Consider the following 22,032-nt stretch of genomic DNA (forward strand, 5'->3'; position numbering starts at 1 on the left):
ACAGTGTTGGTTTTTTAACTGTATCTTTTTATTGGAATATTGTGATTTGTTACTGCCTCTGTGCTATCAAGTGTATTATCTTAGTTAATAAATCACCATGTGAAAAGGTCCATTTCCTAAATTCTTGTTGTGTTTTATCTCCGGGTTGCTAGAAATCCTTTACATTAAGAGAAGGCAATATTCATTAATACACTGCCTGAGAATTACAGCCCTACTGCCTTCTAACAAGATAAGATCTAAATAAAACTGTTTTCTTCCTTATTAACCTTGCTGTGATTGAGGTGTTGGAGATGAAAGCACTGATGATAGATATGCTCTCTTTATGTTAACTAGAAATGTTCAGGTAAAGTAAGATTTTTGTGGCCCAGAATGCTCTACCACAATGGTGATGTCTTGATACTCCCTGCCTATAGAATCTACTTTTACTGAGCCATGGATTGGACTGTTTGTTTGATTCTCTCTAATCTTAAACCTGGATTAATTGCTCTGGTGCGCACTCTCAAATCTTTATTGCAAGAAGAGGAAAGTACACTGTATATTAAAAATACCACGCCAATCTTAAATTCTCACCTGTAAGGGGATGGGAGAGTTAATGTATTTGCTGACAGAAATTTTAAGTTCACTTGAAGTCCTTTGTCTCTATATCTTGCTTTATATTCTGTCTTACAAGATGGAAGTGTGAAAGAACTCTTTGTTTCATAGTCTTTCCTTAATTTAAATTCTTCTTTTTCATGGTAACCTTGCAGTACAATTGGTCCATATGGTCCATTTTTATTTATGAGAAATAATTTATGTTTCATTTTCTTTATTGAAGCAGTTAGCAAAGATTGCTGTTTCAAAGAACAAAGTAAGGGAAAGAGGTAGCAATCTGCCTTTAAATGTAGGTTGTTGAAGTAATGTTGTTTGTGATGAAATGGGTAACTAACTTCTGTATAACTACGGCTATGCAAAATTCCTCAAAAAATATGGCGAGTATATGAAGTCCAGAAAATTGCAACTTCTTTCTTCCATTCTTCCTAAACGACTCATATTTATACATGCATAGTTTTGATTTATCTAAAGGCTTGCAAAAATCTAATATAGGAGCTGAAACCAGCTTTTGATTTTGTTGCCTTGTTGGCTTGATGAATGGTCTGTTGGAACTAGTGCAAAGACTTCCATTGGCTTTATTGGCCATTAGATCAATCCACGTCCCTAAATGCTGTATGTGTTAGTAGTACAACACTCTGTTGAGAGCAATTAGTCTTTCTTGACTTAATTATCACTTTATAAGGGAATTCAGAAATAGTTTGAGTGTATTCAGTTGAGCTTGATAGTGTCTTTCAGGGCCAATAAGTTTTTATTTAATCATGCTTTCTGTTACTAATAAGCCAGAGAATCTTGCACTATGCTAATTTCTTTCTGTACAACATACTGTAAGGTATTTAGTTTGAAAACCTTTTCTAGAATATTTTATAGTCACTTCTTTGTTGTTGTTGCTACAACATAGTCTTATGCTAGAAGAAATATCTCATTATTTTTAAATAGTTACTTTACTCCTGTCTCTACATTACAGTAGGTAAACTTGGAGTCTTTGGTTTCATATTCTTTCATAAATCCATTTCTAGAAATGTATAAGTAAAACATTTGATACATTCAGAAGACAGGTGGTTAGTTATTTATCCTCTTAGTAGAGATTTTCCTTAGAAAGTTTTTTCCACAAAAAGCCTTCCATGTTTAAAAAAAGAAAGAAGTTCTATTTCTCAGCTGCAAGAGAATAAATGCAGTTCTGAGGAAGCAGCAAGAAAATAGAAAACAAGTAATGCGTGTAACCAGTTGCAACATTTTTGTTTTCTCTTTAGGAATACGGAACACTTTATATTCAGGAATACAAGAAAAACAGCAAAGTGGAGTCAAGTGCATGCAGCAGCTTCATGGGCTTGAAGGATCATCTGGGGCATGACTTAGGCCACCTTTATGTGGGGAGCACTGGCACACAAATAAATGCAATTGTACCTTGGTCGATGGCGGAGAAGCCAACGATGGATAAGGTTAATTCTAGGAAAGAAGACGGAGAAAAGGAGACATCTGAAGAGACTTCTGGAAGCTCCAGCTGTGACTCCGAAGAAAGCACAAATTCTGATAATGATTCAGAGAGACTGAATAATTCTGCATCGGAGTCACATTTATTGCCTAAGACTCATCGACAGCTGTGCCGATCTCCTTGCTTAGAGCCTCATATACTAAAAAGAAATGAGATCTTGCAAGACTTTAGGATAGAAGAGGCTCAGATAGTACCTAAGGAAGTCAAAAAGCCTCCTGATGTGGTGAAAGAATACCAAACCAAACTGGAGTTTGCACTTAAGTTGGGTTACTCTGAAGAGCAGGTTCAACTTGTACTAAATAAACTTGGTACTGATGCTTTAATAAATGATATTTTGGGAGAACTTGTCAAACTTGGGAATAAAACTGAGACTGATCAGACTGTAACTAATGCTAACACTAGTGTAATGCGTGAAGCGTCTTCCATAGAGTCTCAGAGGTCAGAGTCTCCACTGCAGGAGGATGTGACAGAGGATGGAGACAACCTGAGGCCAATAGTTATTGATGGCAGCAATGTTGCAATGAGGTATGTGACCATGAAGGTTTTGCTTTTCTATTTAAATGGAAACAGAAGGTTCTTCCCCCTCAGTTCAAGCACTGATGTTTGGTGTGACTTCCATAAACTGTATGCAGGGTCTGTTTTAAGTGTCTTTGTAAACCACACAGAGTGCTGGTTTTGCAATCAGGCTACTGTCTGTAGGACTTCAGTAGTGTGCTGCTCACTGTTAGAACAACCAGAGGTTAATGCCATTGTCCCTTTGTAGGCAGATAGCAAATCTCTCCTTCTTACTACCACTCTAGTCCTTAATTTTTGGTAGTCACCATTGCTACAGGCAATTTCTGGATGGAGTTATGTACAGAAAGTAACAGCAAATGTAAGATTCCTTAAGAGTATAAAATATTGATGTAGAATTAAGCAGTTTAAGGGATACTTCTTAGTTGGCTAATCTGTGAGAACTGATCTGCCCATAAGATTGATCTTGGTTGTCAGATTTGAAGTTAGGTTTTATCGCCATTAATTGTTGAGATTAGTGTGCGAAATCACTTTCACTTACATGCCCACAGCTAGCACATTTACCTGCAGTGTTCACTGATGCTGACCCAGTCATCTGGGTACATAACAAGAAACTTGCCTGTGAAGGCGAGAGGTTCATGCTTCATCGGTGATTAAAGAGAGAAGGAAATGGCAGAGAGACATGCTGAGAGATTAGGTTTTTATGGAGATATAAATTATTAAATGATAAATTGATTGGTTACTGGTTAAGTATGTTATAAGGATTGTCTGATTACTAACAGCAAGATTTAGGAGGTCAGTTTTCTGATGACTTGATGTGGTTTTCATTACCTTAGAAATATGCAAGACTTTGCTGGGCTAAAGAAAACCCCTGGCATTTCCATGGGACTTTTTTTTAGCTTTTAATCAAGTCAATACTCTTTAAATGAAGCTTTTTAAAATTAAATTTAAATATACCACTTATTTATGCCAATATGATGGGGTTTGGTTTTTTAAGTAGAGGAGTTAGCACATAAGGCAAAGATATTACTTATTTAATATGGTATATTCCTGTGAGTTCTTTTTGCTGGAAGTGTCATTCTCTTGGTTCAACTTGAGCTGTAGAGGAGGCATGTCCAGTTGAACAAACACAATTGTGGCACTCAACCAAGTTACCCAGTGACTTCTAAAATGGGGGTTTTTTATACTTCACATAAATCCAAAGTGGTTGTGTGTCAGCTAGTTTGCACAGCTCAGACTTGGTGAGTGGACTTAGGTTCAACTTCTCCTACAAACTATACTGAACACATTCCAGAATTAGCTCCAGATCTGTAATTTTTCCTTAATGTTTATTCAGCTATTAGCATAAATATTTAGGATCTGCCTTCGTATGTCCAATTTACTTTCTTGACCACCTGCATCAAATGAATCACCTATAAATGTATGTGATGCATGCTGCAGGACCTTAATAAATAGATTAAATCTATTCTCAGAATGGTTGTTCTGTATCTAAGAATCAAATTATCAAGTCTTTACTTGTTTTCTACCAAATATAATAACAGAATCATTCCATTTGGAAGGGCCCTTTGCAGATGCATACACAGAGCTGTGTCATTTCAAGGCCATGTCCAATTGGGTTTTAAATGTCTCTGAGGAGATGGAGACTCAATGTATTCTCTGGGCCAGTGTTTGAATGCTGTTATTGTAAGAAAGTTTCCTTATTTTATGTTAAAGCAACATTTCTTGTATTCTGTTTTGTGCCCATTGCCTCTTGTTCTGTCATTGGACACCAGTGAGAAATCAGTTTCTGTTCCCTTTATTTTTTCCCATCAGGTGTTTAGACACATGGATAAGATCTTCCCGAGCCTTCTCCTCTCTAGGCTACACAGTCCTAGATCTCTCAGCCCCTCCTCCTTGTATGAAAGGTGCTCCAGTCCCTTGATTATTTTTACTGTGCTTCACTGGCCTTTCTCCAGTGTTGTCTATGCCTGTCTTGTATGTGGGAACCCAGAACTGAGCCCAGCGCTCCATATGCAGGAGTAGAGAAGGATCCCCTCCCTCGACCTGCTGGCAGTGCTTTTCCTAATGCAGCCCAGGAGGCTGCTGGCCTTCTGTGCTGCAAATGCACATTGGTGCCTCATGATCAGCTTGGTGTTCACCAGAACCCCAGTGTCCTTCACCTCAGAGTTGTTCTCCAGGTGATCAGCCCCCAGCCTGTAGTGATGTTTAGTGTTAGACCTCTGCAGCTGGAGGATTGGCATTTCCCTCTGTTGGATTTGCTGAGGTACATCATGGCCTATTGCTCTACCCTGACCAGGGTCCCTCTGAATGAGAGTACACCCATCTGGTGTTCTCCTCCCAGCTGAGCATCCTCTGCAAACTTGCTGAGGGTGGACTCTATTCTGTTATCTAGGTCATTACGAATATGTTAAGCAATGCATTCCCCTGTGCCAGTCCCTGGAGTACACAGATACTGATTGACCTTCAACTGGACGTTTTACCACTGACCACCTTTGGGTGCAGCAGTTCAGTCAGATTTCAGTCCATCTCTGCTCTAACTTTGACAAACTAGGGAAGTAGGAGCAGTGAGGCTGTGGTAAGAGAAGGCTGCTACAACAACAAAGCTGTCAGAAGCTTTGTTAAAGCCACAATAAACAGTGTGTCCACAGCTCTCCTCATCCACTGAAGAAGTCATCTCACCATAAAAGGCTGTGAGGCTGCTCAAGCATATTTCTTCATAAATCCATGCTGACTGTTCCCAGTCATCTTCATCCAATCTACATGCAGAAATGGTTTGCAGGACAATTTGCTCCATCACCTTTGCAGGGATCAGGGTGAGGCTGACCAGCTTTGTAGGTCCCTGAATTACCCTTCTTTATCCCCTTAGAATGGAAGGGATATTTGCCCTTTTCTAGATGTTAGGAATATCCCAAATCACCACAACCTTTCAAAAATTGCCAAGAGAGGCCATACAATGTCATTAGCCAGCCCCCTTAACACCCATCAGCCAGGACCCAGAAGCCTGGCAATAACCCATTTCGCTGTTCCCAAAAGTGACCTGAGGGAAAGTCTTGTCCTGTTACTTTAGCCCAACTTCTGCACTTTGCTTTGGGCCAGTCTTGAGCTTGGCATGAGCAAGCTTTCATCCTTGAAAAATCTGCCTTCTCTCCTGTGCACTCTTCTGCCTGGAATTCTCCTTGGTAGGCCAAAATCTGCTCTCCAGAATTCTGATTTTGTAATCTGCTTTTTGCCTTGCTCTTTCTTCACAGGATCTGTCTCTCATGGTCACTGCAGCAGAGGCTGCCCCTGACCTTCCCATCTCAGTCTCTTTCTCCCTTGTTTCTAAGTATGAAGCCCAGCTGGTGCACTTGTTAGGTACTCAGTCACCCTTGTTAAGAAGTTACCGCAAAAGCACTCCAGAAACTTCCTGGATTACTGATGCCTTGCTGTGTTGGTCAGGACAAAATCATCTTTGCCAACTGGCTGATGGATCCAGTGCATCCCACCTTTTTATAGAAATCACTCCTTGATTAGGAAAGCCAGTCCCATGCATGTAAAAGATGAGTCTCAGCTGCTGACACCAGTTGCGCAACCAGTTGTTTGCCCACAGGATCTGCCCTTTCCCCTCCAAGAAAATAGGTACTAGTAACTAAGCACTTCAAAAACTGGAAAGATTTCCGCTTTTACATGCAGGAGAGACAGGAGTTCACTTGCAGTTCAGTCTTCTTCAGATTTCTGTATGCAAATGTCCAGGGTCCTGTTATGTGTAGCTAAAAATTGTCATGGTTTTGTCTTCACTCTTGCAAGCTGTGGCCAAGGAGTTCACTCTGGAATTGCTAAAGGAAAATGGGCCTGTGCCCTAAGTAAGACTGTAGATAGTCTTTTGAGTGGTGTTCTTGGAAGCTTTCTCACACATTATCACAGGAATAGTTAAACTGTGATCTGTATTCTTACTCCCATATTGTTGTAATGCACATACTTGATGATAACATTTACTTTTAGAATTATTCTAGATAATAGCTACTAATTTTCATTTAAGGGATGTATTTGATGGGGAGGGAAAGTTTTATGGAGAAGGTAAGGATTCTGATGTCCAATAATTCGAGTAGGATGAGATAGCTGTCCTCTTCTGGAAGGCTCCAACACTGTGCTAGCCTGTGTCTCCATTCCATGACTAATTAAGGATGCAGTTTCACAAAACATCCGGTGAGTGACACAGAGTGATTTACTTTTAGCCTTGCCTCTATCCCACTGCCAGGTATGCTTTCCTATCTGTGTCTCATCTAGTGACTGGGTGGCTGCAAAATGAGTTGATTCACCTTCCTAAATCAGAGAGCAGGGGGAAGGATCAGAAAAGATTATTTTTCCATTTGACATGTTAACATAACCTGATGTTTTTGTCATTGGGAGAACAACTCAATCAACACAAAGGAGGAAGGATATGTCTGATTATGTGACTGGATGTGTTCATATTTGTGGAACTGTTTGCATCTAATGAACTGATGGATTTATGAATTTCTTTTGAGCAGCACAGAAAAAGGCTTGGGTCAGAACAACTTACTCTGGCAAGCCAGAGCCCGCATGTATGCCAGTCGTCTGGTGACTACTCCTGTTACAGACAAGCTGTTTTAGCAAACTGTAGATTCAGAAAAACCCAACAGTCATTTTTTCTGCCTTTTGGTAACATTTGGAAAGCTTTCCTTAAACTTTCATATGACACTGCTTGTCATTTGTGCATTAAACTGTAAATGAGTCATCAAATGCATCTTGTGTATATCAAGTTTAAAGCTACAATATGGTCTAAATAATATGAATTGGCTGAAGTTTTAAAAACAAAGAAAACATCCTCTTTCAACTGAATAGCAGAAAGGAGGTTTTGCAAGCTGTGACTTGAAGAATTGCTATTTAGCTTCCTATAGGATACTTCAAGTCTGGTCTTGTTTTGTCATTCTACCTTTCTTGGTGTTGAGTTAATCTTTTTTCAGAAGAGGAAAGATGCCCACAGTTTAAGCCTTAAACATCAAAGTTTTTTGTTAGAATGCTCTTATAGATGAGACTGATTTTTCTGTGTATATAAACTTAAAATCAGAGCTGAACAGCAAATTAGATAATCCCGTAGAGCTATTGTGGACCTTGATAGTTTTCACTGTGTGTCCTGGGTGCCTTCAGACTTTATTTGCTGACTGTGGATAGAATGTTTCAAAATATATAAAAATTTATGCTGAAAACTTACTGGCAGAAAATAAGTTTGCTTTGCCTACAGAGAGTGCAACATGAAGACAACACTGATGTAAAATTATTTGATTACTTTACTTGCTTTATTTTTAGTTTTAGACAACTTTCAGAAGTTTATGGGAAAAGAAATCAAAGTATTTTGATCGTGTTGTTTTGATTTGCAGATGGAAATCAATTGATCTTGTTTTGGTCAATTAGATTCCTCTGAAAAATTTACCCTTGGGATTCTCAGGCCATGGAGGTGATGCATTTCAGCTTACCTTTCTGGAAAACCTTGGCCTGTGTATTTAAGTGATCCTTGATTGTGCATCGTTGCACAAGGGAAAGCACAGCATGAGATAAACAGTGTACTCATTTTTGTTTGGGAAGAGGAAGATGCTGATTTGGGGAGTTGGTTTTTAGTTAAATACAGTCCCAGTTTTAAGACAGATATTTAACAATTTTCTTCTAGCTTTCATGCCCAGCCATCCTGCCAGCTGTGGATGTTGTAGGTGCTTGGTGGCACCAGAAACATACACCCAGGCGTGACAGTCATGGGCAGAGCCCCCAGTGCCATTCAGGAGTGGCATTCAGCTGGAGAAAGTGTCACTGGGGTGTCTAACCAGTGTTAGATATCTCTGTTCAGACAACTGAGCCTTGGTCCCGGGTGTTAACCCTGAGGCAGTTCATTTGGCTGTAGTAAAAGGTTCACTGGTATCCTACTAACACAGAAGGTTCTCCACAACTGCATCCTTTGTGGCAGGATGATGGCTCAGTTGTCTTGTCTATGGCACATGGAGTTTTGACAATTTAATTGCTCATTTATTTTAACAAACTAACAGTATAGCTGCATTAGCTTCTCCTCAGATTGTGTTGCTGAGTTTGGTAGATGTAGTTGTATCTTGGTACCTTGATTCAGACATTGATCTTTCAGTACCACTATCTATCTATTTTTTTAGTTTATTTTGAGAAGTCACTATAAGGAATAGATAAAAATATTTTTCCAGCAAGTAACAATCACATGGATAGGAGCTTGTCACTGGCAGCTTTGAGTGTAGCTTGTCTTTGCCTGTTTTGACCTCAAGTGCTGAGTGTGTGGCTTGTGCTCTGACAGAGACCCACGTGCAGTTCTGGCTGGAGACAGCACCTGCTGCACTTGGAGAGTGCTCCAGCACTGGAAGCCCTACAGGCAAACGGCATCTTGTAATATGCAACAGTTTCCGAGGCTTTTTTCTTTAAAACACCTCAAAGAATTGAAGTAATTTGGGATAATGGAAAAAAAAAACATTTGGCACCTGTTCTATCTGCTTCATGCCAGCGCCAAAATATACATATATAGAGGGAGCAAATGCAGGACTGATAGAAGGCTCAGGTTAATCTGAAATGGTTTGGGACAAATGATTCATGTGATTAGGGAATTAGTAGAGCTCAAAAAAAAGTAATTAAGAAGGGATGAGGCTAGTTACAAAATGCAGGGTTATGAGTTGCCAATATGATACAGGATGGCAATTCCTCTGTCTGTGCTATGGACTGAACACTCTTCCTCCCATGATATGATAGAAGAAAATAAGTTGGTAACTCTGTAATAACTTGTAATTGGCAGGTATGTGTTTTGGTTTGCTCTTGCTTTCAATCAATATGCTTTTACATGGTAGATGTGTGGATGTGTCCAGATTTCAGTTGTATAACGACCTGTATGCAGCAGACGTTATTGTAGACCTTGCCTCTTGTCATCAATGGCATGTTTTCTGTAGCTTTCAGAATCTGAGTGTTGGTTTGGATATTGTATTGGAGGACGCTAGAAGTCTTGCAAGTATTCTAAATAGTCGTTTAAGTGTGTATACCACAAGTCTTTCCAAGTCAGTAGGAATCTAATTTGGAGTCTAGGAAGGTAACAGAAAATGAAAGTGAAGTGTTCTCATCAGAAGTTTTACACTTTTTACTAATTCTCCTAGCCTAAAAAATGCTTGATTGATTTTTTGCTCAGGAGACATGCTACTTTATTTTCTTTCATTTAAAAATATCAACAGACCAAATATAAACATGATGGTAAAAGGAATCATTCATACATGATATGAAAAAGAAATAGTTACTTCTAAAGGAATAAACTTTATATTGCAACTGAGAGTGGTAGATGAAACATAGTCATCAAACAGAACCAAAGTACTATAAACCAGTGTCTCACTCAGGGCTACAGCTGATTGATCTGAGCTTTCTCATATTCCTAATGATTGGAAGGAGATTTTTTTAAAGGAAGTTTCTTGACAAAGAAGTACAAACATTTCTCATCTTTTTCACAACTAAGAAGAAGGAAAAAAAGTCAGAAGCAGCAGCATGATTTCAGTCTTTTCACCATATGACGTATCATAAAGCTGATGAAGCACAAAGATCACAAAATGAAGAGCATCAAATCTGCCTGACAACAAAACAAAAGAACAGATTTTAATTGCACATCTCTTTCACAGATTTTCTCACTAAATTATTTCAATTCCTTGGAATTTGTATCCGCTCAGATCCGAGCTCAGGCACGTGTCTGAAAAGGAGCAGAAAAAACAGTGAAGATTTATAGAAGTTATAAATTCACTTGCTCAGCAGAGCAGAATAGCTGATATGCATTGTAATGCATTCCCCACTTCTGTTTCATACAGTTTAAGTGCATTTAAACTTGTATTCTGGATGAAAGAATTTTAATATTCTGTACTATGCAATAGAAAACTAAGGAACTGAACTGCCTGGTTCTCCCTTTGCCTTTAAAAGCATGGCCTGAGCTACAACCTGATGGAAAGCAATAAGTAAGAACGTCTTTTTTTTCCAAGAGTCCAGGATTTTTTTCCTGAAATTATTTCTCAGATTTGCAAAAAGAAACGTAGCGCTGCTAAAACGTAGTCTAACGCACCACTTTTTCATTGTCAGGAGTGAAAAGTGGGTTTATCCACTTGAAACCATAGAGATTGTTTAGAGTAATCACAGTACAGTGATTCCAGTGGAATTTAATAGCTGGAACAAGATCTTCCTGACTGTTTTAAAATGGATTACAATATGTTTATGATTGCACCCAGCCTGCTGATAGCATGAGCAGTAACCTCTTGTCTCAGGCTTTGCAAAGGAGGCCTTATGGCAGCCCCCTGGGCATTGAATGTGCACCAAGTGTCCCAATCTTGTGTTGTCAAGGGAAGATGGAATTATACCATGGATGAAATACTATTGGCCATTTTTGCTATGTATTGTGTGCATGTGCACTTTAAGTGTGTCACATCTGTGTATGGTTTGGTTTCCTACTCATGGTAAGTTTTGAAATACACAGAGATCCCACTCTTGCAGCCAAACAAGACAAGAATAGTTGTATAGTATAAAACAGTGCCTAGAAAAATATTCTGGTCTGTGTTCTATTATTACAGTGTTGTTACGATGTAATACAATATTATGTGATGTGATCATAGAAAACAGGGGATGTGTTACAGCTATAACTATAGCTAAATAGGATATTGAGGTACATAGATATGTTGTTCCTGACAGTGTTCCTAGTGTAGCCCTAAAGGCACAGAGGATGGGCTTAAACTATTCTTTGAGTGCCCCATGGCAGCTAAAATCTACAAGCTTGGATCATTATGGCTGGCAACAATTGCAATATCAGAGTACATGCTTATGTTTACAGCTACTGTCTCCAGTTTCATTACAAGAGGAAGTAGGACACTTTCTCACTTAAATCCAGTTAATGGTAGTGGGCTCTTATTTTCCTTTTTCCTTTTTTTTTCCTCGTTTTGTTTGGGATCTGTGACGTTCAACCCAGCCTTTGCTGAGAATGATGCTTTGTAAGAAGTGTTAGCCATGACTCATTCTCTCTTGACTCAGGGGCAAGTGTGCACCACCTTCTTCACAGGCTTCTGAAATCAGAACATTTTTGCAAAAGTGTTCTCACTTTTTCTTTGGCACTTTGTCTATTGCACAATTACTCAAGTTCCCACAATGTCAAGAAAGACTCAACAGTGCTATGTTTTAGAAAGGTGGAAAAAGTAGGTACTTACTTTCCTACTGAGGGGGAAAAAGTTTTAAAATAACTTTCTGGTATTTTATTTACCCAAAGACATGCAAGGAGAAAGGGACTTCTAAAATTCCTGTGGCTATCTGTCATGATATTTTCCCCTTCACTAATCACAGACAAAGCGTTGTCTTTTACCCTTCTGGAAAGCAGATTGTGGCATACCTGCTATTCATGACAAGCCAGCCAAGTGAAAGGTGATGGCTTCTTTCCATGCCCCTGTGTTTCTTCTGCTACACAGAGCTGCAGGGTTGGGAGGGATGTCACAAAAGTTGTTTTGTCTCCTGTGCATGGAGAACCTAGACAGGCATCGGAGGAGCTGTCTACCTTGTTCTGCAAAGTGTCCCATGAGGAGATCCCAAAATCCATGGCCACACTGTCCACAGATCAGGGAGAAAGCTTTTACTAACATAGTGCTTAACTGTTCCTAGCTCTAGTTAAGGACTTTTCTGTCCTTATCCAGTGGGACTGTAGTGGGTTGGCTGTGGCTCGCCTCCCAGCAGAATGGGAGAGAAAACAGGAGGAGCAGAAGCAAGAAAAACCATGGCTCAAAATAATGACAGGGAGATCACTCATCATGTAATTTTTTATGTCAGGCAGACTCAGCTTGGGGAATTTAATTTAATTTATAGCCAGTTAATATAAATATTTAATTCTAAATCAGGTATTGGGAGACAAAAAAGACAAACATTAAAATATTTAGGGGAAAGACTCTCTTCTTTTCCAGGCTTGCTTCACTCCAAGCATGTGTCCTCCTCACTACCTCACCACAGCATCACTTTTACACCTTGTCACAGCTGCAAGTGGCAGTCAGTCCTGTTGGAGCAGCTGTGAGCAGTGCAGGGGACTGGGGTCAGAATGTCACAGTTTTTCTCTGCTGCTCCTTCCTTCTTGCACTTTTTCTGTTCTCTAGTGTCCAAGTCCCTCTGGGGGTGTACCTGCTCCTCATGAAGCAGCTCCTCATCCTCATGCCATGGTTTTCTCTCATTCCCATCTCCTGCACTGTGGAGCTGGCTAGAGCTGGGTGTACCCATCATGGGGCAATCTCAGATTTTTCTCACAGCAACCACCCTGCAGCTCCCTGCTCCCAGAACCTTTCTGTGGACACCCATTGGTTGATTGCTGTCCTCCATTTCAGTTATTTCCTATACATGGAAGATTGGTTTGTTCTTCCACAAGCTGCTTTTTTTCTCCAGATTAGCTAAATATGCTTCCTTCAGCCTTTCCCCATAGGTCTCCTTTTACTTTCTATTGAATCCTTTCCATTTCATCTATGTCTTTATAATGCCATGCCTGAAACTAGATGTGGAAGTAGGGCAAGGACTTGTCTGCCTTTGGAAAATGACATCATTGCGTCTCCTGCCTTACCGCAGACAGTTATTGCACAACAGACACGTTTTGTTGTGCTTTTGTCTGATCACAATTAATTGTCTCTGCACAGTGTTTTAAATACACGTTAATTTCTCCTTCTGAAGTACATACTAAGCACATTCTTAGTTTTGCCAATGTTGATTTTGGACAGTCTCTCCAGTTTGCTTAATTTGTCCCGTTGAGTGCTTGCCATCCCCTTGGGCTTGGAGGCCTTCTCCTCTCTCATTCCCTGTTCACACAAGACCTTGTGGAGCTCCTGCAGCAGCTGGCGTTGCTGTCCCTTCCCCTGCTGCTATGCACACCTATGCTCCTCTGCTGCCATTTCCTAAGCACAGTGCACTCTCCTGTTGGTATTTTGGACCTCCTGCTTTCCCTCACCAAGTCGTTGAGCTGCCTGTTACACCCCATACTTTTGGTTGGGCTATGAGGATTTTTAAAAACCCCTACTTATATTTTTCTTTGCTTGTCAAATGTGTGTACAGGTAATAAATATGTTTGGAAACTCTCTCCCACACTGTTTTGGAAATGATGGCAGTGTTTGGGCAAGGTTCAGACAGACTCCCAGCTGCCTTTAGAAACCATGGAGCAAATGAAGAGCATGGCTATGACATCTGCATTTTACTGAGCTCCATTTATGGTCATAGAAAAAAGTCATCTAATAAAGAATTTCCATGTGTTTGTTTCAGCCATGGGAACAAAGAAGTATTTTCTTGTCGAGGAATCAAATTGGCAGTAGATTGGTTTTTGGAAAGAGGCCACAAGGATGTTACTGTGTTTGTGCCAGCGTGGAGGAAAGAGCAGTCAAGACCAGATGCTCTTATAACAGGTAAGCTCCATCTTTGCTTGTTTGTTCAGTGCTTTGCCTGGCAGGAGTGCTATTGCTCAAATGAGCAAACCTTCAGCAATGAACGGCTGTAACAGAGAGCACCTTTGGTGCAGTAATTTCATTGTGATCTATAGGCAGGGAAAAGACAAAGCAATGCCCTCATCAAGTCCTCCTGTTTTGTTCTGATCATCTGCTGAAGTTTCCATACCATTGCTACTTAGTTCTTGAGGAATGTAGTTGCCTTTTCTAAAATCTGCTATGTCTGTGCAGCATTAGTAGCAAAGAGGTTTGAAGTTGTAATTTGTTGAGTATTATTTCTTGTGGAGAGCAGATTCTGCCAGGCTGGCCTGTCACTGCCCATGCTTTGGGTTGTGGGAATTATCTAAACAGAAAGGGAATGGTTCCCCTCTTTGTCATTACTATTAGCAACTTTTGAAAATTTTAATTTTGAATGTGTTTATCCTAGAAAAAAAATCTAATGTGGAAGTATTTATTCCTTCATCAAATTAACAGGTTCTTTGTGAAGGCTGGAGAGACATCCTCCAACTGCCCTAAAGTTGAAATAGAATGGAGTTAGGGGTTAAAAAAAACCCTAGAAGTTAGAGAGGAGGAAGGGTTTGTTTATTTTAGCAGGAGGAGGCTACACAACTACCATTAAAGGAGGGAAAGTTTTTGAGGCTAATAGCCATAGCTTCTAAAAGAATACAGAAGCATGTTTTGACTGCCATGTGCATTTTCAAATATCTAGAAAGATCCTCTCAACACTTCATTCCATTTGCTTGATTGCTGCTAGAATAAAGCATGTTACACAAGGAAACATGTGGAAAGATGCTGTTACCCTGTCAGCGCTGGCAGTGTCGAGCCTTCCTCTTGAAGCCCTTCTCTTTTGCTGTACTGGTGTTTGGGGTGTGAGAAGAACATTGGCTAAGAAATAAAAATTTGATCACTTCTAATTGTGACATCTGCTTGAAGTTTGTGTAGGGCTAAGTGCCCCAAAAGGTGTTTCAAGAAAGCAGCAAGGCTAGAATTGACTTAGAAATCAGTTTTCCATGTGTCATCATGGACCCTGAGAATGGGAGGAAGATCAGAGCAGGTTATTGTATCTTCTGTAAAAATATTGCATCTTCTGTTTTCCTCTAAGGATGCAGGAAGCCTGTGTGCCACCAGGCATGTAAAATACCTGGTGCTGACACTCTCTTTCCAGAGATACGCACCTAAGATACGCGGCCAGCTGGAGTTCTGAAAAAGCCCTAGATGACTAACATGGGGATGGTTCTAGACTGTCAGCATTCCTGAGAAGCCTCTTGGACTGAACAACAGCCTCATCTTTCTTACCAGTGCCCACCAGTAATCACATGGCAGATTTTTATTATTCTTTCTTAGCAGGGAAAAAAAATCACCTTCCATCTCATTCTCACTCATTGGGGGGGTGGAAATCAAAAAGGTTGTATTTCATTTAAAATCGTGTGCTTTTTCTACTAAGCAAATAAATGCTTGTATCAAATATATTGCTTATATGTAATATTAATGCTGTATTTCTCCCTGTTGGAATTTTTTTCTCAGATGGAACATGTTCCCTGTCAAGTTTCTTATGCTACAAAACAGTTGAGTTGAGATCTTAACCATTGCTCATAGCAGTGACTCATATTCACTATGCAAGCATCTGCTGGTTTAGATGTTGCCTAGTTTATTTGTGCATTTTTCCTTCATAGTTTGTCTGCTCCAAGGAGAGTGATAGGTAGGAGAATCAACATAAGGGGAAGGTGCCCCAGTACTTGGTACAATGTCCTTTGTAGCCTGAGGTCTGTCTTTCAAAGCTCCTTGGGAACTCCAGGTTCTATACAGAAAAAAGGGAAAATAAAATACTTTTGGGATATTTGAGTGACAGATTGTGTAGAACAAGAAGGAACTACATAAAATGCTAAATATGCTTATTTAGAAGGTTGAAGAGAAATCTGTCTGGCTTTGATAATACTTAAATATACATGTGTAAACCATCCAAGCAAAGACACAATCTAAACTATTACTGGTATTAACAAAAAAAAAAACCAAACCAAAACAAAGCAACACAATTTTTGCTGTTGGTTACAAAATTACATTAGATGCCTTTCAGAGGAATGCTGTTAATATTTGCGGAGAGCCTGCTTGTACAGAATATGGGTTTTCTAGTCCTTGTGGGTACCCCCTTCTGTTGATGGGCAGAGACTTTCATGAGACTGTCACATTAATATGAGCTACTGGAATTCTTTCAAAAGATGTTTCTTGCTGGGTTCTACCAAGGATCTTAGTTACAGGAAAACTGTGGCTGTACTTGGATATAGTCTTTGTATTCAGTGGTGTTTAAAATGACCCCTTTAGCCAGAGGAGTTTTGCACAGGCATTTTGATAAAATGGCTCTTCTTTTGAGCCACAGGAACATGAATGAGATTCCCTGTGTTAGTCTTAGAGAAATGGTGTGGAGCAGGAGGCTTTGATTTGCTTTTAGGGTTTTTTGAAAGTATTGGCAGAAGACTTCTGACTATAAGTTCAGATATCATATGTGGACTATAACGTATAAAACATTTTTAGTCCTAAATGCTTGGATTTTCTTCCTCAAGTCTAATACCTTTAGAGACTAAACAAACTTTTTTCTTTTCTTTGTTGTTTGGCTTTTGATTCTTATTCCTTGTAGATCAAGAAATCTTACGTAAGTTGGAGAAGGAGAAGATTCTCGTGTTCACTCCGTCGCGGCGCGTGCAGGGGAGAAGGGTGGTGTGCTACGATGACCGATTCATAGTCAAGTTGGCCTTCGAGTCAGATGGCATCATCGTCTCCAATGATAACTACAGGGATCTAGCTAATGAAAAGCCAGAATGGAAGAAGTTCATAGATGAACGCTTGTTGATGTATTCTTTTGTTAATGACAAGTAAGTCATTCTGTCTTTACATGTGACACTGAAATAATTGAGGAAAGGACAGTTTGAAGATTTGTACAAATTTTTCATCTTACACCCAAATCATTAGGTATATGTAGGAAAACAGGAGGAATAGTCAATCATAAATTTGATCTTCTTATCAGAAGTACTTGAAACTGGTTTTGTAGCAACATTTTTGTCTTTTTATGCTATTTTTTCCTCTTTGGTGTATGTCAATGTATATTTGATGTATGCTATGGTGTAATATTCCAGCTCTGTTGATATACTGAACCAACATTTTTGAGTGCCTGTGGTTAGACTCCTAAGTCCTAGAGTCATAGAAGAACCCAAATTGGAATGAACTTCAGGGGGTCTGTAGTTCAACTGTCTGATTAGATCCATCTATAGTAACTCTACCCCAGCCTACAGATCCACTGCAGTTCCTGCTGGTGGCTTTGTGTAGTGGGAGGCACTCAGTGCTCCCCTAAGCAGGCACTTATGTTGAGGTGCCTGAATGCTGATGCAAGAATCAGCACCGTTTTGCAAAGCTAGTAGTGGTGTTTTAAGAAATGGCTGCCTGTATTGCAGCCTTACTTTTGAATTCGGGATGGATTATTTGCAGCACTGCTTTGCCACAAAGCATCAGCTGAGCTGGACCAGAGGAGTCCTTAGCAGTCTAGAGGTGTCCACACAGTCTGTTCCTGTGACCCACCTCTAAGGCAGTACCTGCAGCAGAAAGGTGGCTTTCCAAAACTGCTCTTGAGGTTCCCGGATTTAAAAACATCAGGATGGCAGGTTATGGTGTAGCACAGTTATGAGGTTCTTGGTCATTGCATGAGAAATATGAAAAGGCTTGTTTGCTTCCATAATACTTTGTTCTTTCTTTGTAGATTTATGCCTCCTGATGATCCTCTTGGCCGCCATGGTCCAAGTCTGGACAATTTTCTTAGGAAGAAGCCTATTGTGCCAGAGCATAAGAAGCAACCATGTCCATATGGTAATTTGATTTAACCCGTCAATTTTTATGGACTGGGACTGGGGACCAAGATCCTGCTTTATTTTAACACTGCCAAAACTGTTTTAAATGCTTTAACATTGGTTTTAACATTGTTATCTTAGCCTGAGATGGGTTGAAATGCTGAGCTGATGGTGGAAACTGGAGCGATTTTTTCATGTGTTACTTAAAAAACATTTCTGTCTACTAGTTGAGCTAAAGAAGCAACTTAATTAATCATTCATTAGAATTAATCCAAATCAGCACCTAAATTCTGCAGGTTCCAGAAGCCCTTTTCTAGTATCATGAATTATTGAGGTTTTCTTCCAGAGAATTAATTGAGTTATCTGAAGTTTAGCTACTGAGCATTCCTACAGGCATCTTGACTGAGCTGAAACCTGCTGGCCTTATGGCTGTGGGACTTCCCAATTAAATTTTCTCCCTGTATATTGCCTTGGCTCAACACAGCAGGTACAGCCTCCCTGGCAGTGCCACATCCAGCTCAAAACTTGGCTGGTAGAGTTGGTCTGCATTCCCAGAGCACCAGCTGCAGGACACTGCCACTGCCTCTTTTTTCCCCACAAAACAGGAGAGCAGCTCTTAGAGCACAGCCTGTGTGGCACAAAACCAATCTTGTTTGCAAGATCTTTCAAATCAACAGTAAAACTTCAAATGAGGGGCATTTCTGTTATTTGATGGCTAACAGATTTTGTTTGAAGTTTTTAAAATCTGATTATGTTTGTATTAATAGGGAAGAAATGTACCTATGGACACAAATGCAAATACTATCATCCAGAAAGAGGAAATCAGCCTCAGCGATCCGTAGCTGATGAACTCCGTGCCATGTCTAGAAGCACAGCTGCCAAAACTACGAGTGAAGGAGGACTGGTAAAAAGCAATAGCGTTCCCTGTAGCACTAAAAGCGAGGGCACTTCAGAGCTGAAGCGCGCTGCTCCAAAGAGGCAATCGGATCCTAGTATAAGGACTCAAGTCTATCAGGACTTGGAGGAAAAGCTTCCCACCAAAAACAAATTGGAAACCAGGTCTGTACCTTCTTTAGTTAGCATACCAAGTTCCTCTGCTGGAAAACCCCAAAGTACTGCACCTTTAACTAACGGCCTTCCATCCGGAGTTCACTTCCCACCTCAGGATCAAAGACCACAGGGACAGTATCCTACAGTGATGATGGCAACCAAAAATCATGGAACACCAATGCCTTATGACCAGTATCCAAAATGTGAGTCTCCGGTGGACGTAGGGTATTACTCTATGCTGAGTGCATATTCAAATCTCAGCATATCGGGACCGCGTAGTCCCGAGAGGCGCTTCTCCCTGGACACAGATTATCGGATTAGCTCCGTAGCTTCCGACTGCAGCAGCGAGGGGAGCGTCAGCTGTGGCAGCAGCGATTCCTACGTGGGTTACAGTGACCGCTCTTACATGAGTTCTCCTGACCCACAGCTGGAGGAGAACTTGAAGTGCCAGCACATGCACGCCCACGGCCGCCTTAACGCTCAGCCCTTCCTGCAGAGCTACCACGAGCCCCTGGCTCGAGTGCAGAGCTACAGTCACGAAGAACCAAAGCACCACCACAAATCTCCCGTCCCGTACATGGCTGTGCATCTGCAGCACGCAGCAGTCGGTGCTCGCTCCAGCTGTCCCAACGAGTACTCTGCGCCTCAGAGCTCGCCTCATTCGAAGGCGCTGCACCTGGGGAGAGCCCTGGTGTCCACGAGGATAGACAGCATCTCAGACTCGCGCCTGTACGAAAACTCCCCCTTAAGACACAGGAAGCCTTACTCTGGCCAGGAAGGGCTGGGAGGCTGGGATAGGCAGAGTTACGGCATGGATGCCTACGGCTACCGCCAGACGTACTCCTTGCCCAGCAACCCCACGCAGCCGTGCTACGAGCAGTTCGCCTTCCAAAGCCTTCCCGAGCAGCAGGAGCAGCCCTGGCGCGTCCCTTACTGTGGAATCCCCCCGCAAGACCCCCCAAGGCTCCAAGACACCCGGGAGAAGGTTTACATTAACCTCTGCAACATCTTCCCCCCCGATCTCGTGCGCATGGTGATGAAGAAGAACCCTCACGTGACGGACGCTCAGCAGCTCGCTGCTGCCATCTTAGTGGAGAAATCTCAGCTAGGTTATTGAGAGATGACGCATCTTTGTGGTGTCTCGTAGTTTTCAGCTCAGCTCTAAGGCTGAGGGAGGTTTGCTACAATAGCATTTGGGATCTCCTTCTCAGCAAGGAGGTTATATAGTAATCCGTTTATGTGAAATACTGTATCATGGAGTCTGTATGTATAGCCCCATGCATTGGAAGTACCAGATAAGTTTTGTGTTCTAGTTTGAAAATTTTTAAATGGCTATTTTCACATCTGGAGGATGTTCCAGTTTAAATTAATATATATATATATATTAAAAAAAATCTGTGGTCTCTGGTTATAATCTTTGGTGCATCAGGGGTTTATATGCAGCACTTTCTTATCATTGTTACATTTTGTTGGGATTTTTAGTTTCATTTTTTAACTTGCTGGATGCTTATCCTTGGGCTGTGAGATATTAACCTGCAGAATGAGGATTTTGCTACTTCTGGCAGGGAATTTTCAAGCCAATTTTCAAACCAAGTTTCTGAACTTTTTAAACCGCCACGAGTATGTCTGATGTATGTTTGTTTGTTTTTGTGAGCTTTTTTGTGCTGTAATCACCTGTTCGTAGAAAAAAAAGATTTCCTACAGCACTGACTTCATTTTTTGAAACAAATAACTAAGTTACCAGTTAACAGTGAAATGGGTAACAATATATTGGTAATTTATAGTATGGCACTTTTCGTTGCTTTCTTTGTTTTGCCTAAATAGTTACATGTTTTTGTTGATGCAGTCAATTAGTAAGATCAGATGCAAACAGAGGGGGAAAAGATTTTTTTTAATTATTTATGGATATGTTTAAAGCCTTATTGCCTGATTTTCAGAGGTACTGAGAATTTGCAGCCCCCTTGGGAGCTAAGAGAAACTGCAAATGCTCAGAACCACCCCAATCCAGGCTGCCCTGTTTCAGTTCCCATGTGTTGTTACCCAGCTCTGTGTATCTCTGGTCAGTAGATGGGGACCTGAAACAGTAGGGCCCTGTTTAGTTGTATTATATGTTTTTCTTTTGTATTGCTGCACAACTGTACTGGATAAAATATGCTTTTCATAAAGTATTTACCTGTTTTTAAATGAATTTAATTATCTCAATGCAAGTTTTGTATTTAAGATACTGTTTGATTTTTCTTGCTATTTATCAAGGCTGGCCTGAAAAGGTTTTGTGTGTTCAGGATATGCAACATTTATTATCTGCACTATGGTAATGATATTGTAGCTCAAAATGATAACTTAAACTGGTTTTTTTTTTTTTTTGGCTGGGGAGGGGAGGGTTGTGGGGAGAGAAGATACCATATGTGTTCCTGGAGTTAGTTTTTCGCTTTTTGCATTGTGTAGGCCTGATTCTTGCCACAAATAGTGTAGTTTTAGAAACAGACAAGCCAAGTCTGTTTTAGCATTAGTAAGGGATATTTCTGGTTTAAAGTCATGGGTTTTACTAGCACCTCTTAAGCTTTTTTATATATATATGAAAAAAAGAAATAGTTTTTGCAATTGATGTCAGATGTACTTCCATGACATGAGCAGTTGCCAACAGTTTTAGGTTTCCATCCATTGCAATGATGTTCAGTGTTAAAAAAATGTCACTCATTTACACTATTACAGCTGATAATTTTGGTACACTTGCTGGAGTTTTAAGTAAGGCCCTGAAGAACCAGAAAGTACCTTTTACTGTTGATACAAATTGTATCTTTTTAACTGAGAACTATTTTGATTTGTAGATTAAAAACACAAATGTAAAATTATAACTAGTCTTTTGGGCAACATTTTATCCCTTATTTAAAAATTAGAGATTTCAGACATAGAATAGATTTAGGGAAGTAAAAGTAGGTATTTATTTAGGTGTCTGTCTCAATTTCACATACTAAAACAAAAAAATAGACTATTGGCATCTTCTTCCTTCTAAAATCTTTGTAGTGGAAACTCACTAAAATAAAGGTAAAATGCTGCCTGAAAATGATGTCCAAGCACCTTTGAA

At 40.3% G+C, this 22,032-nt stretch overlaps 1 protein-coding gene across 1 annotated transcript in view; it reads left to right on the plus strand.

The window, feature by feature from the left end:
• ZC3H12C (zinc finger CCCH-type containing 12C) overlaps positions 1–20,361 on the plus strand; it is a 38,380-nt gene extending 18,019 nt beyond the window's left edge. The window contains exons 2-6 of the mRNA XM_054271643.1: positions 1,842–2,608; positions 13,886–14,025; positions 16,697–16,931; positions 17,810–17,916; positions 18,665–20,361. Of these exons, the coding sequence (XP_054127618.1) occupies positions 1,914–2,608; positions 13,886–14,025; positions 16,697–16,931; positions 17,810–17,916; positions 18,665–20,064 (2,577 nt within the window). The 5' untranslated portion in view covers positions 1,842–1,913 and the 3' untranslated portion in view covers positions 20,065–20,361. The remainder of the gene's footprint in view (positions 1–1,841; positions 2,609–13,885; positions 14,026–16,696; positions 16,932–17,809; positions 17,917–18,664) is intronic.
• Positions 20,362–22,032: the final 1,671 nt, after the last annotated feature.

This window comes from Melozone crissalis, unplaced genomic scaffold (genome assembly GCF_028551555.1).
Source record: "Melozone crissalis strain CALT ecotype California unplaced genomic scaffold, PUWL_Pcris_2 ptg000013l_1, whole genome shotgun sequence".
In the NCBI taxonomy this organism is placed as follows: domain Eukaryota; kingdom Metazoa; phylum Chordata; class Aves; order Passeriformes; family Passerellidae; genus Melozone; species Melozone crissalis.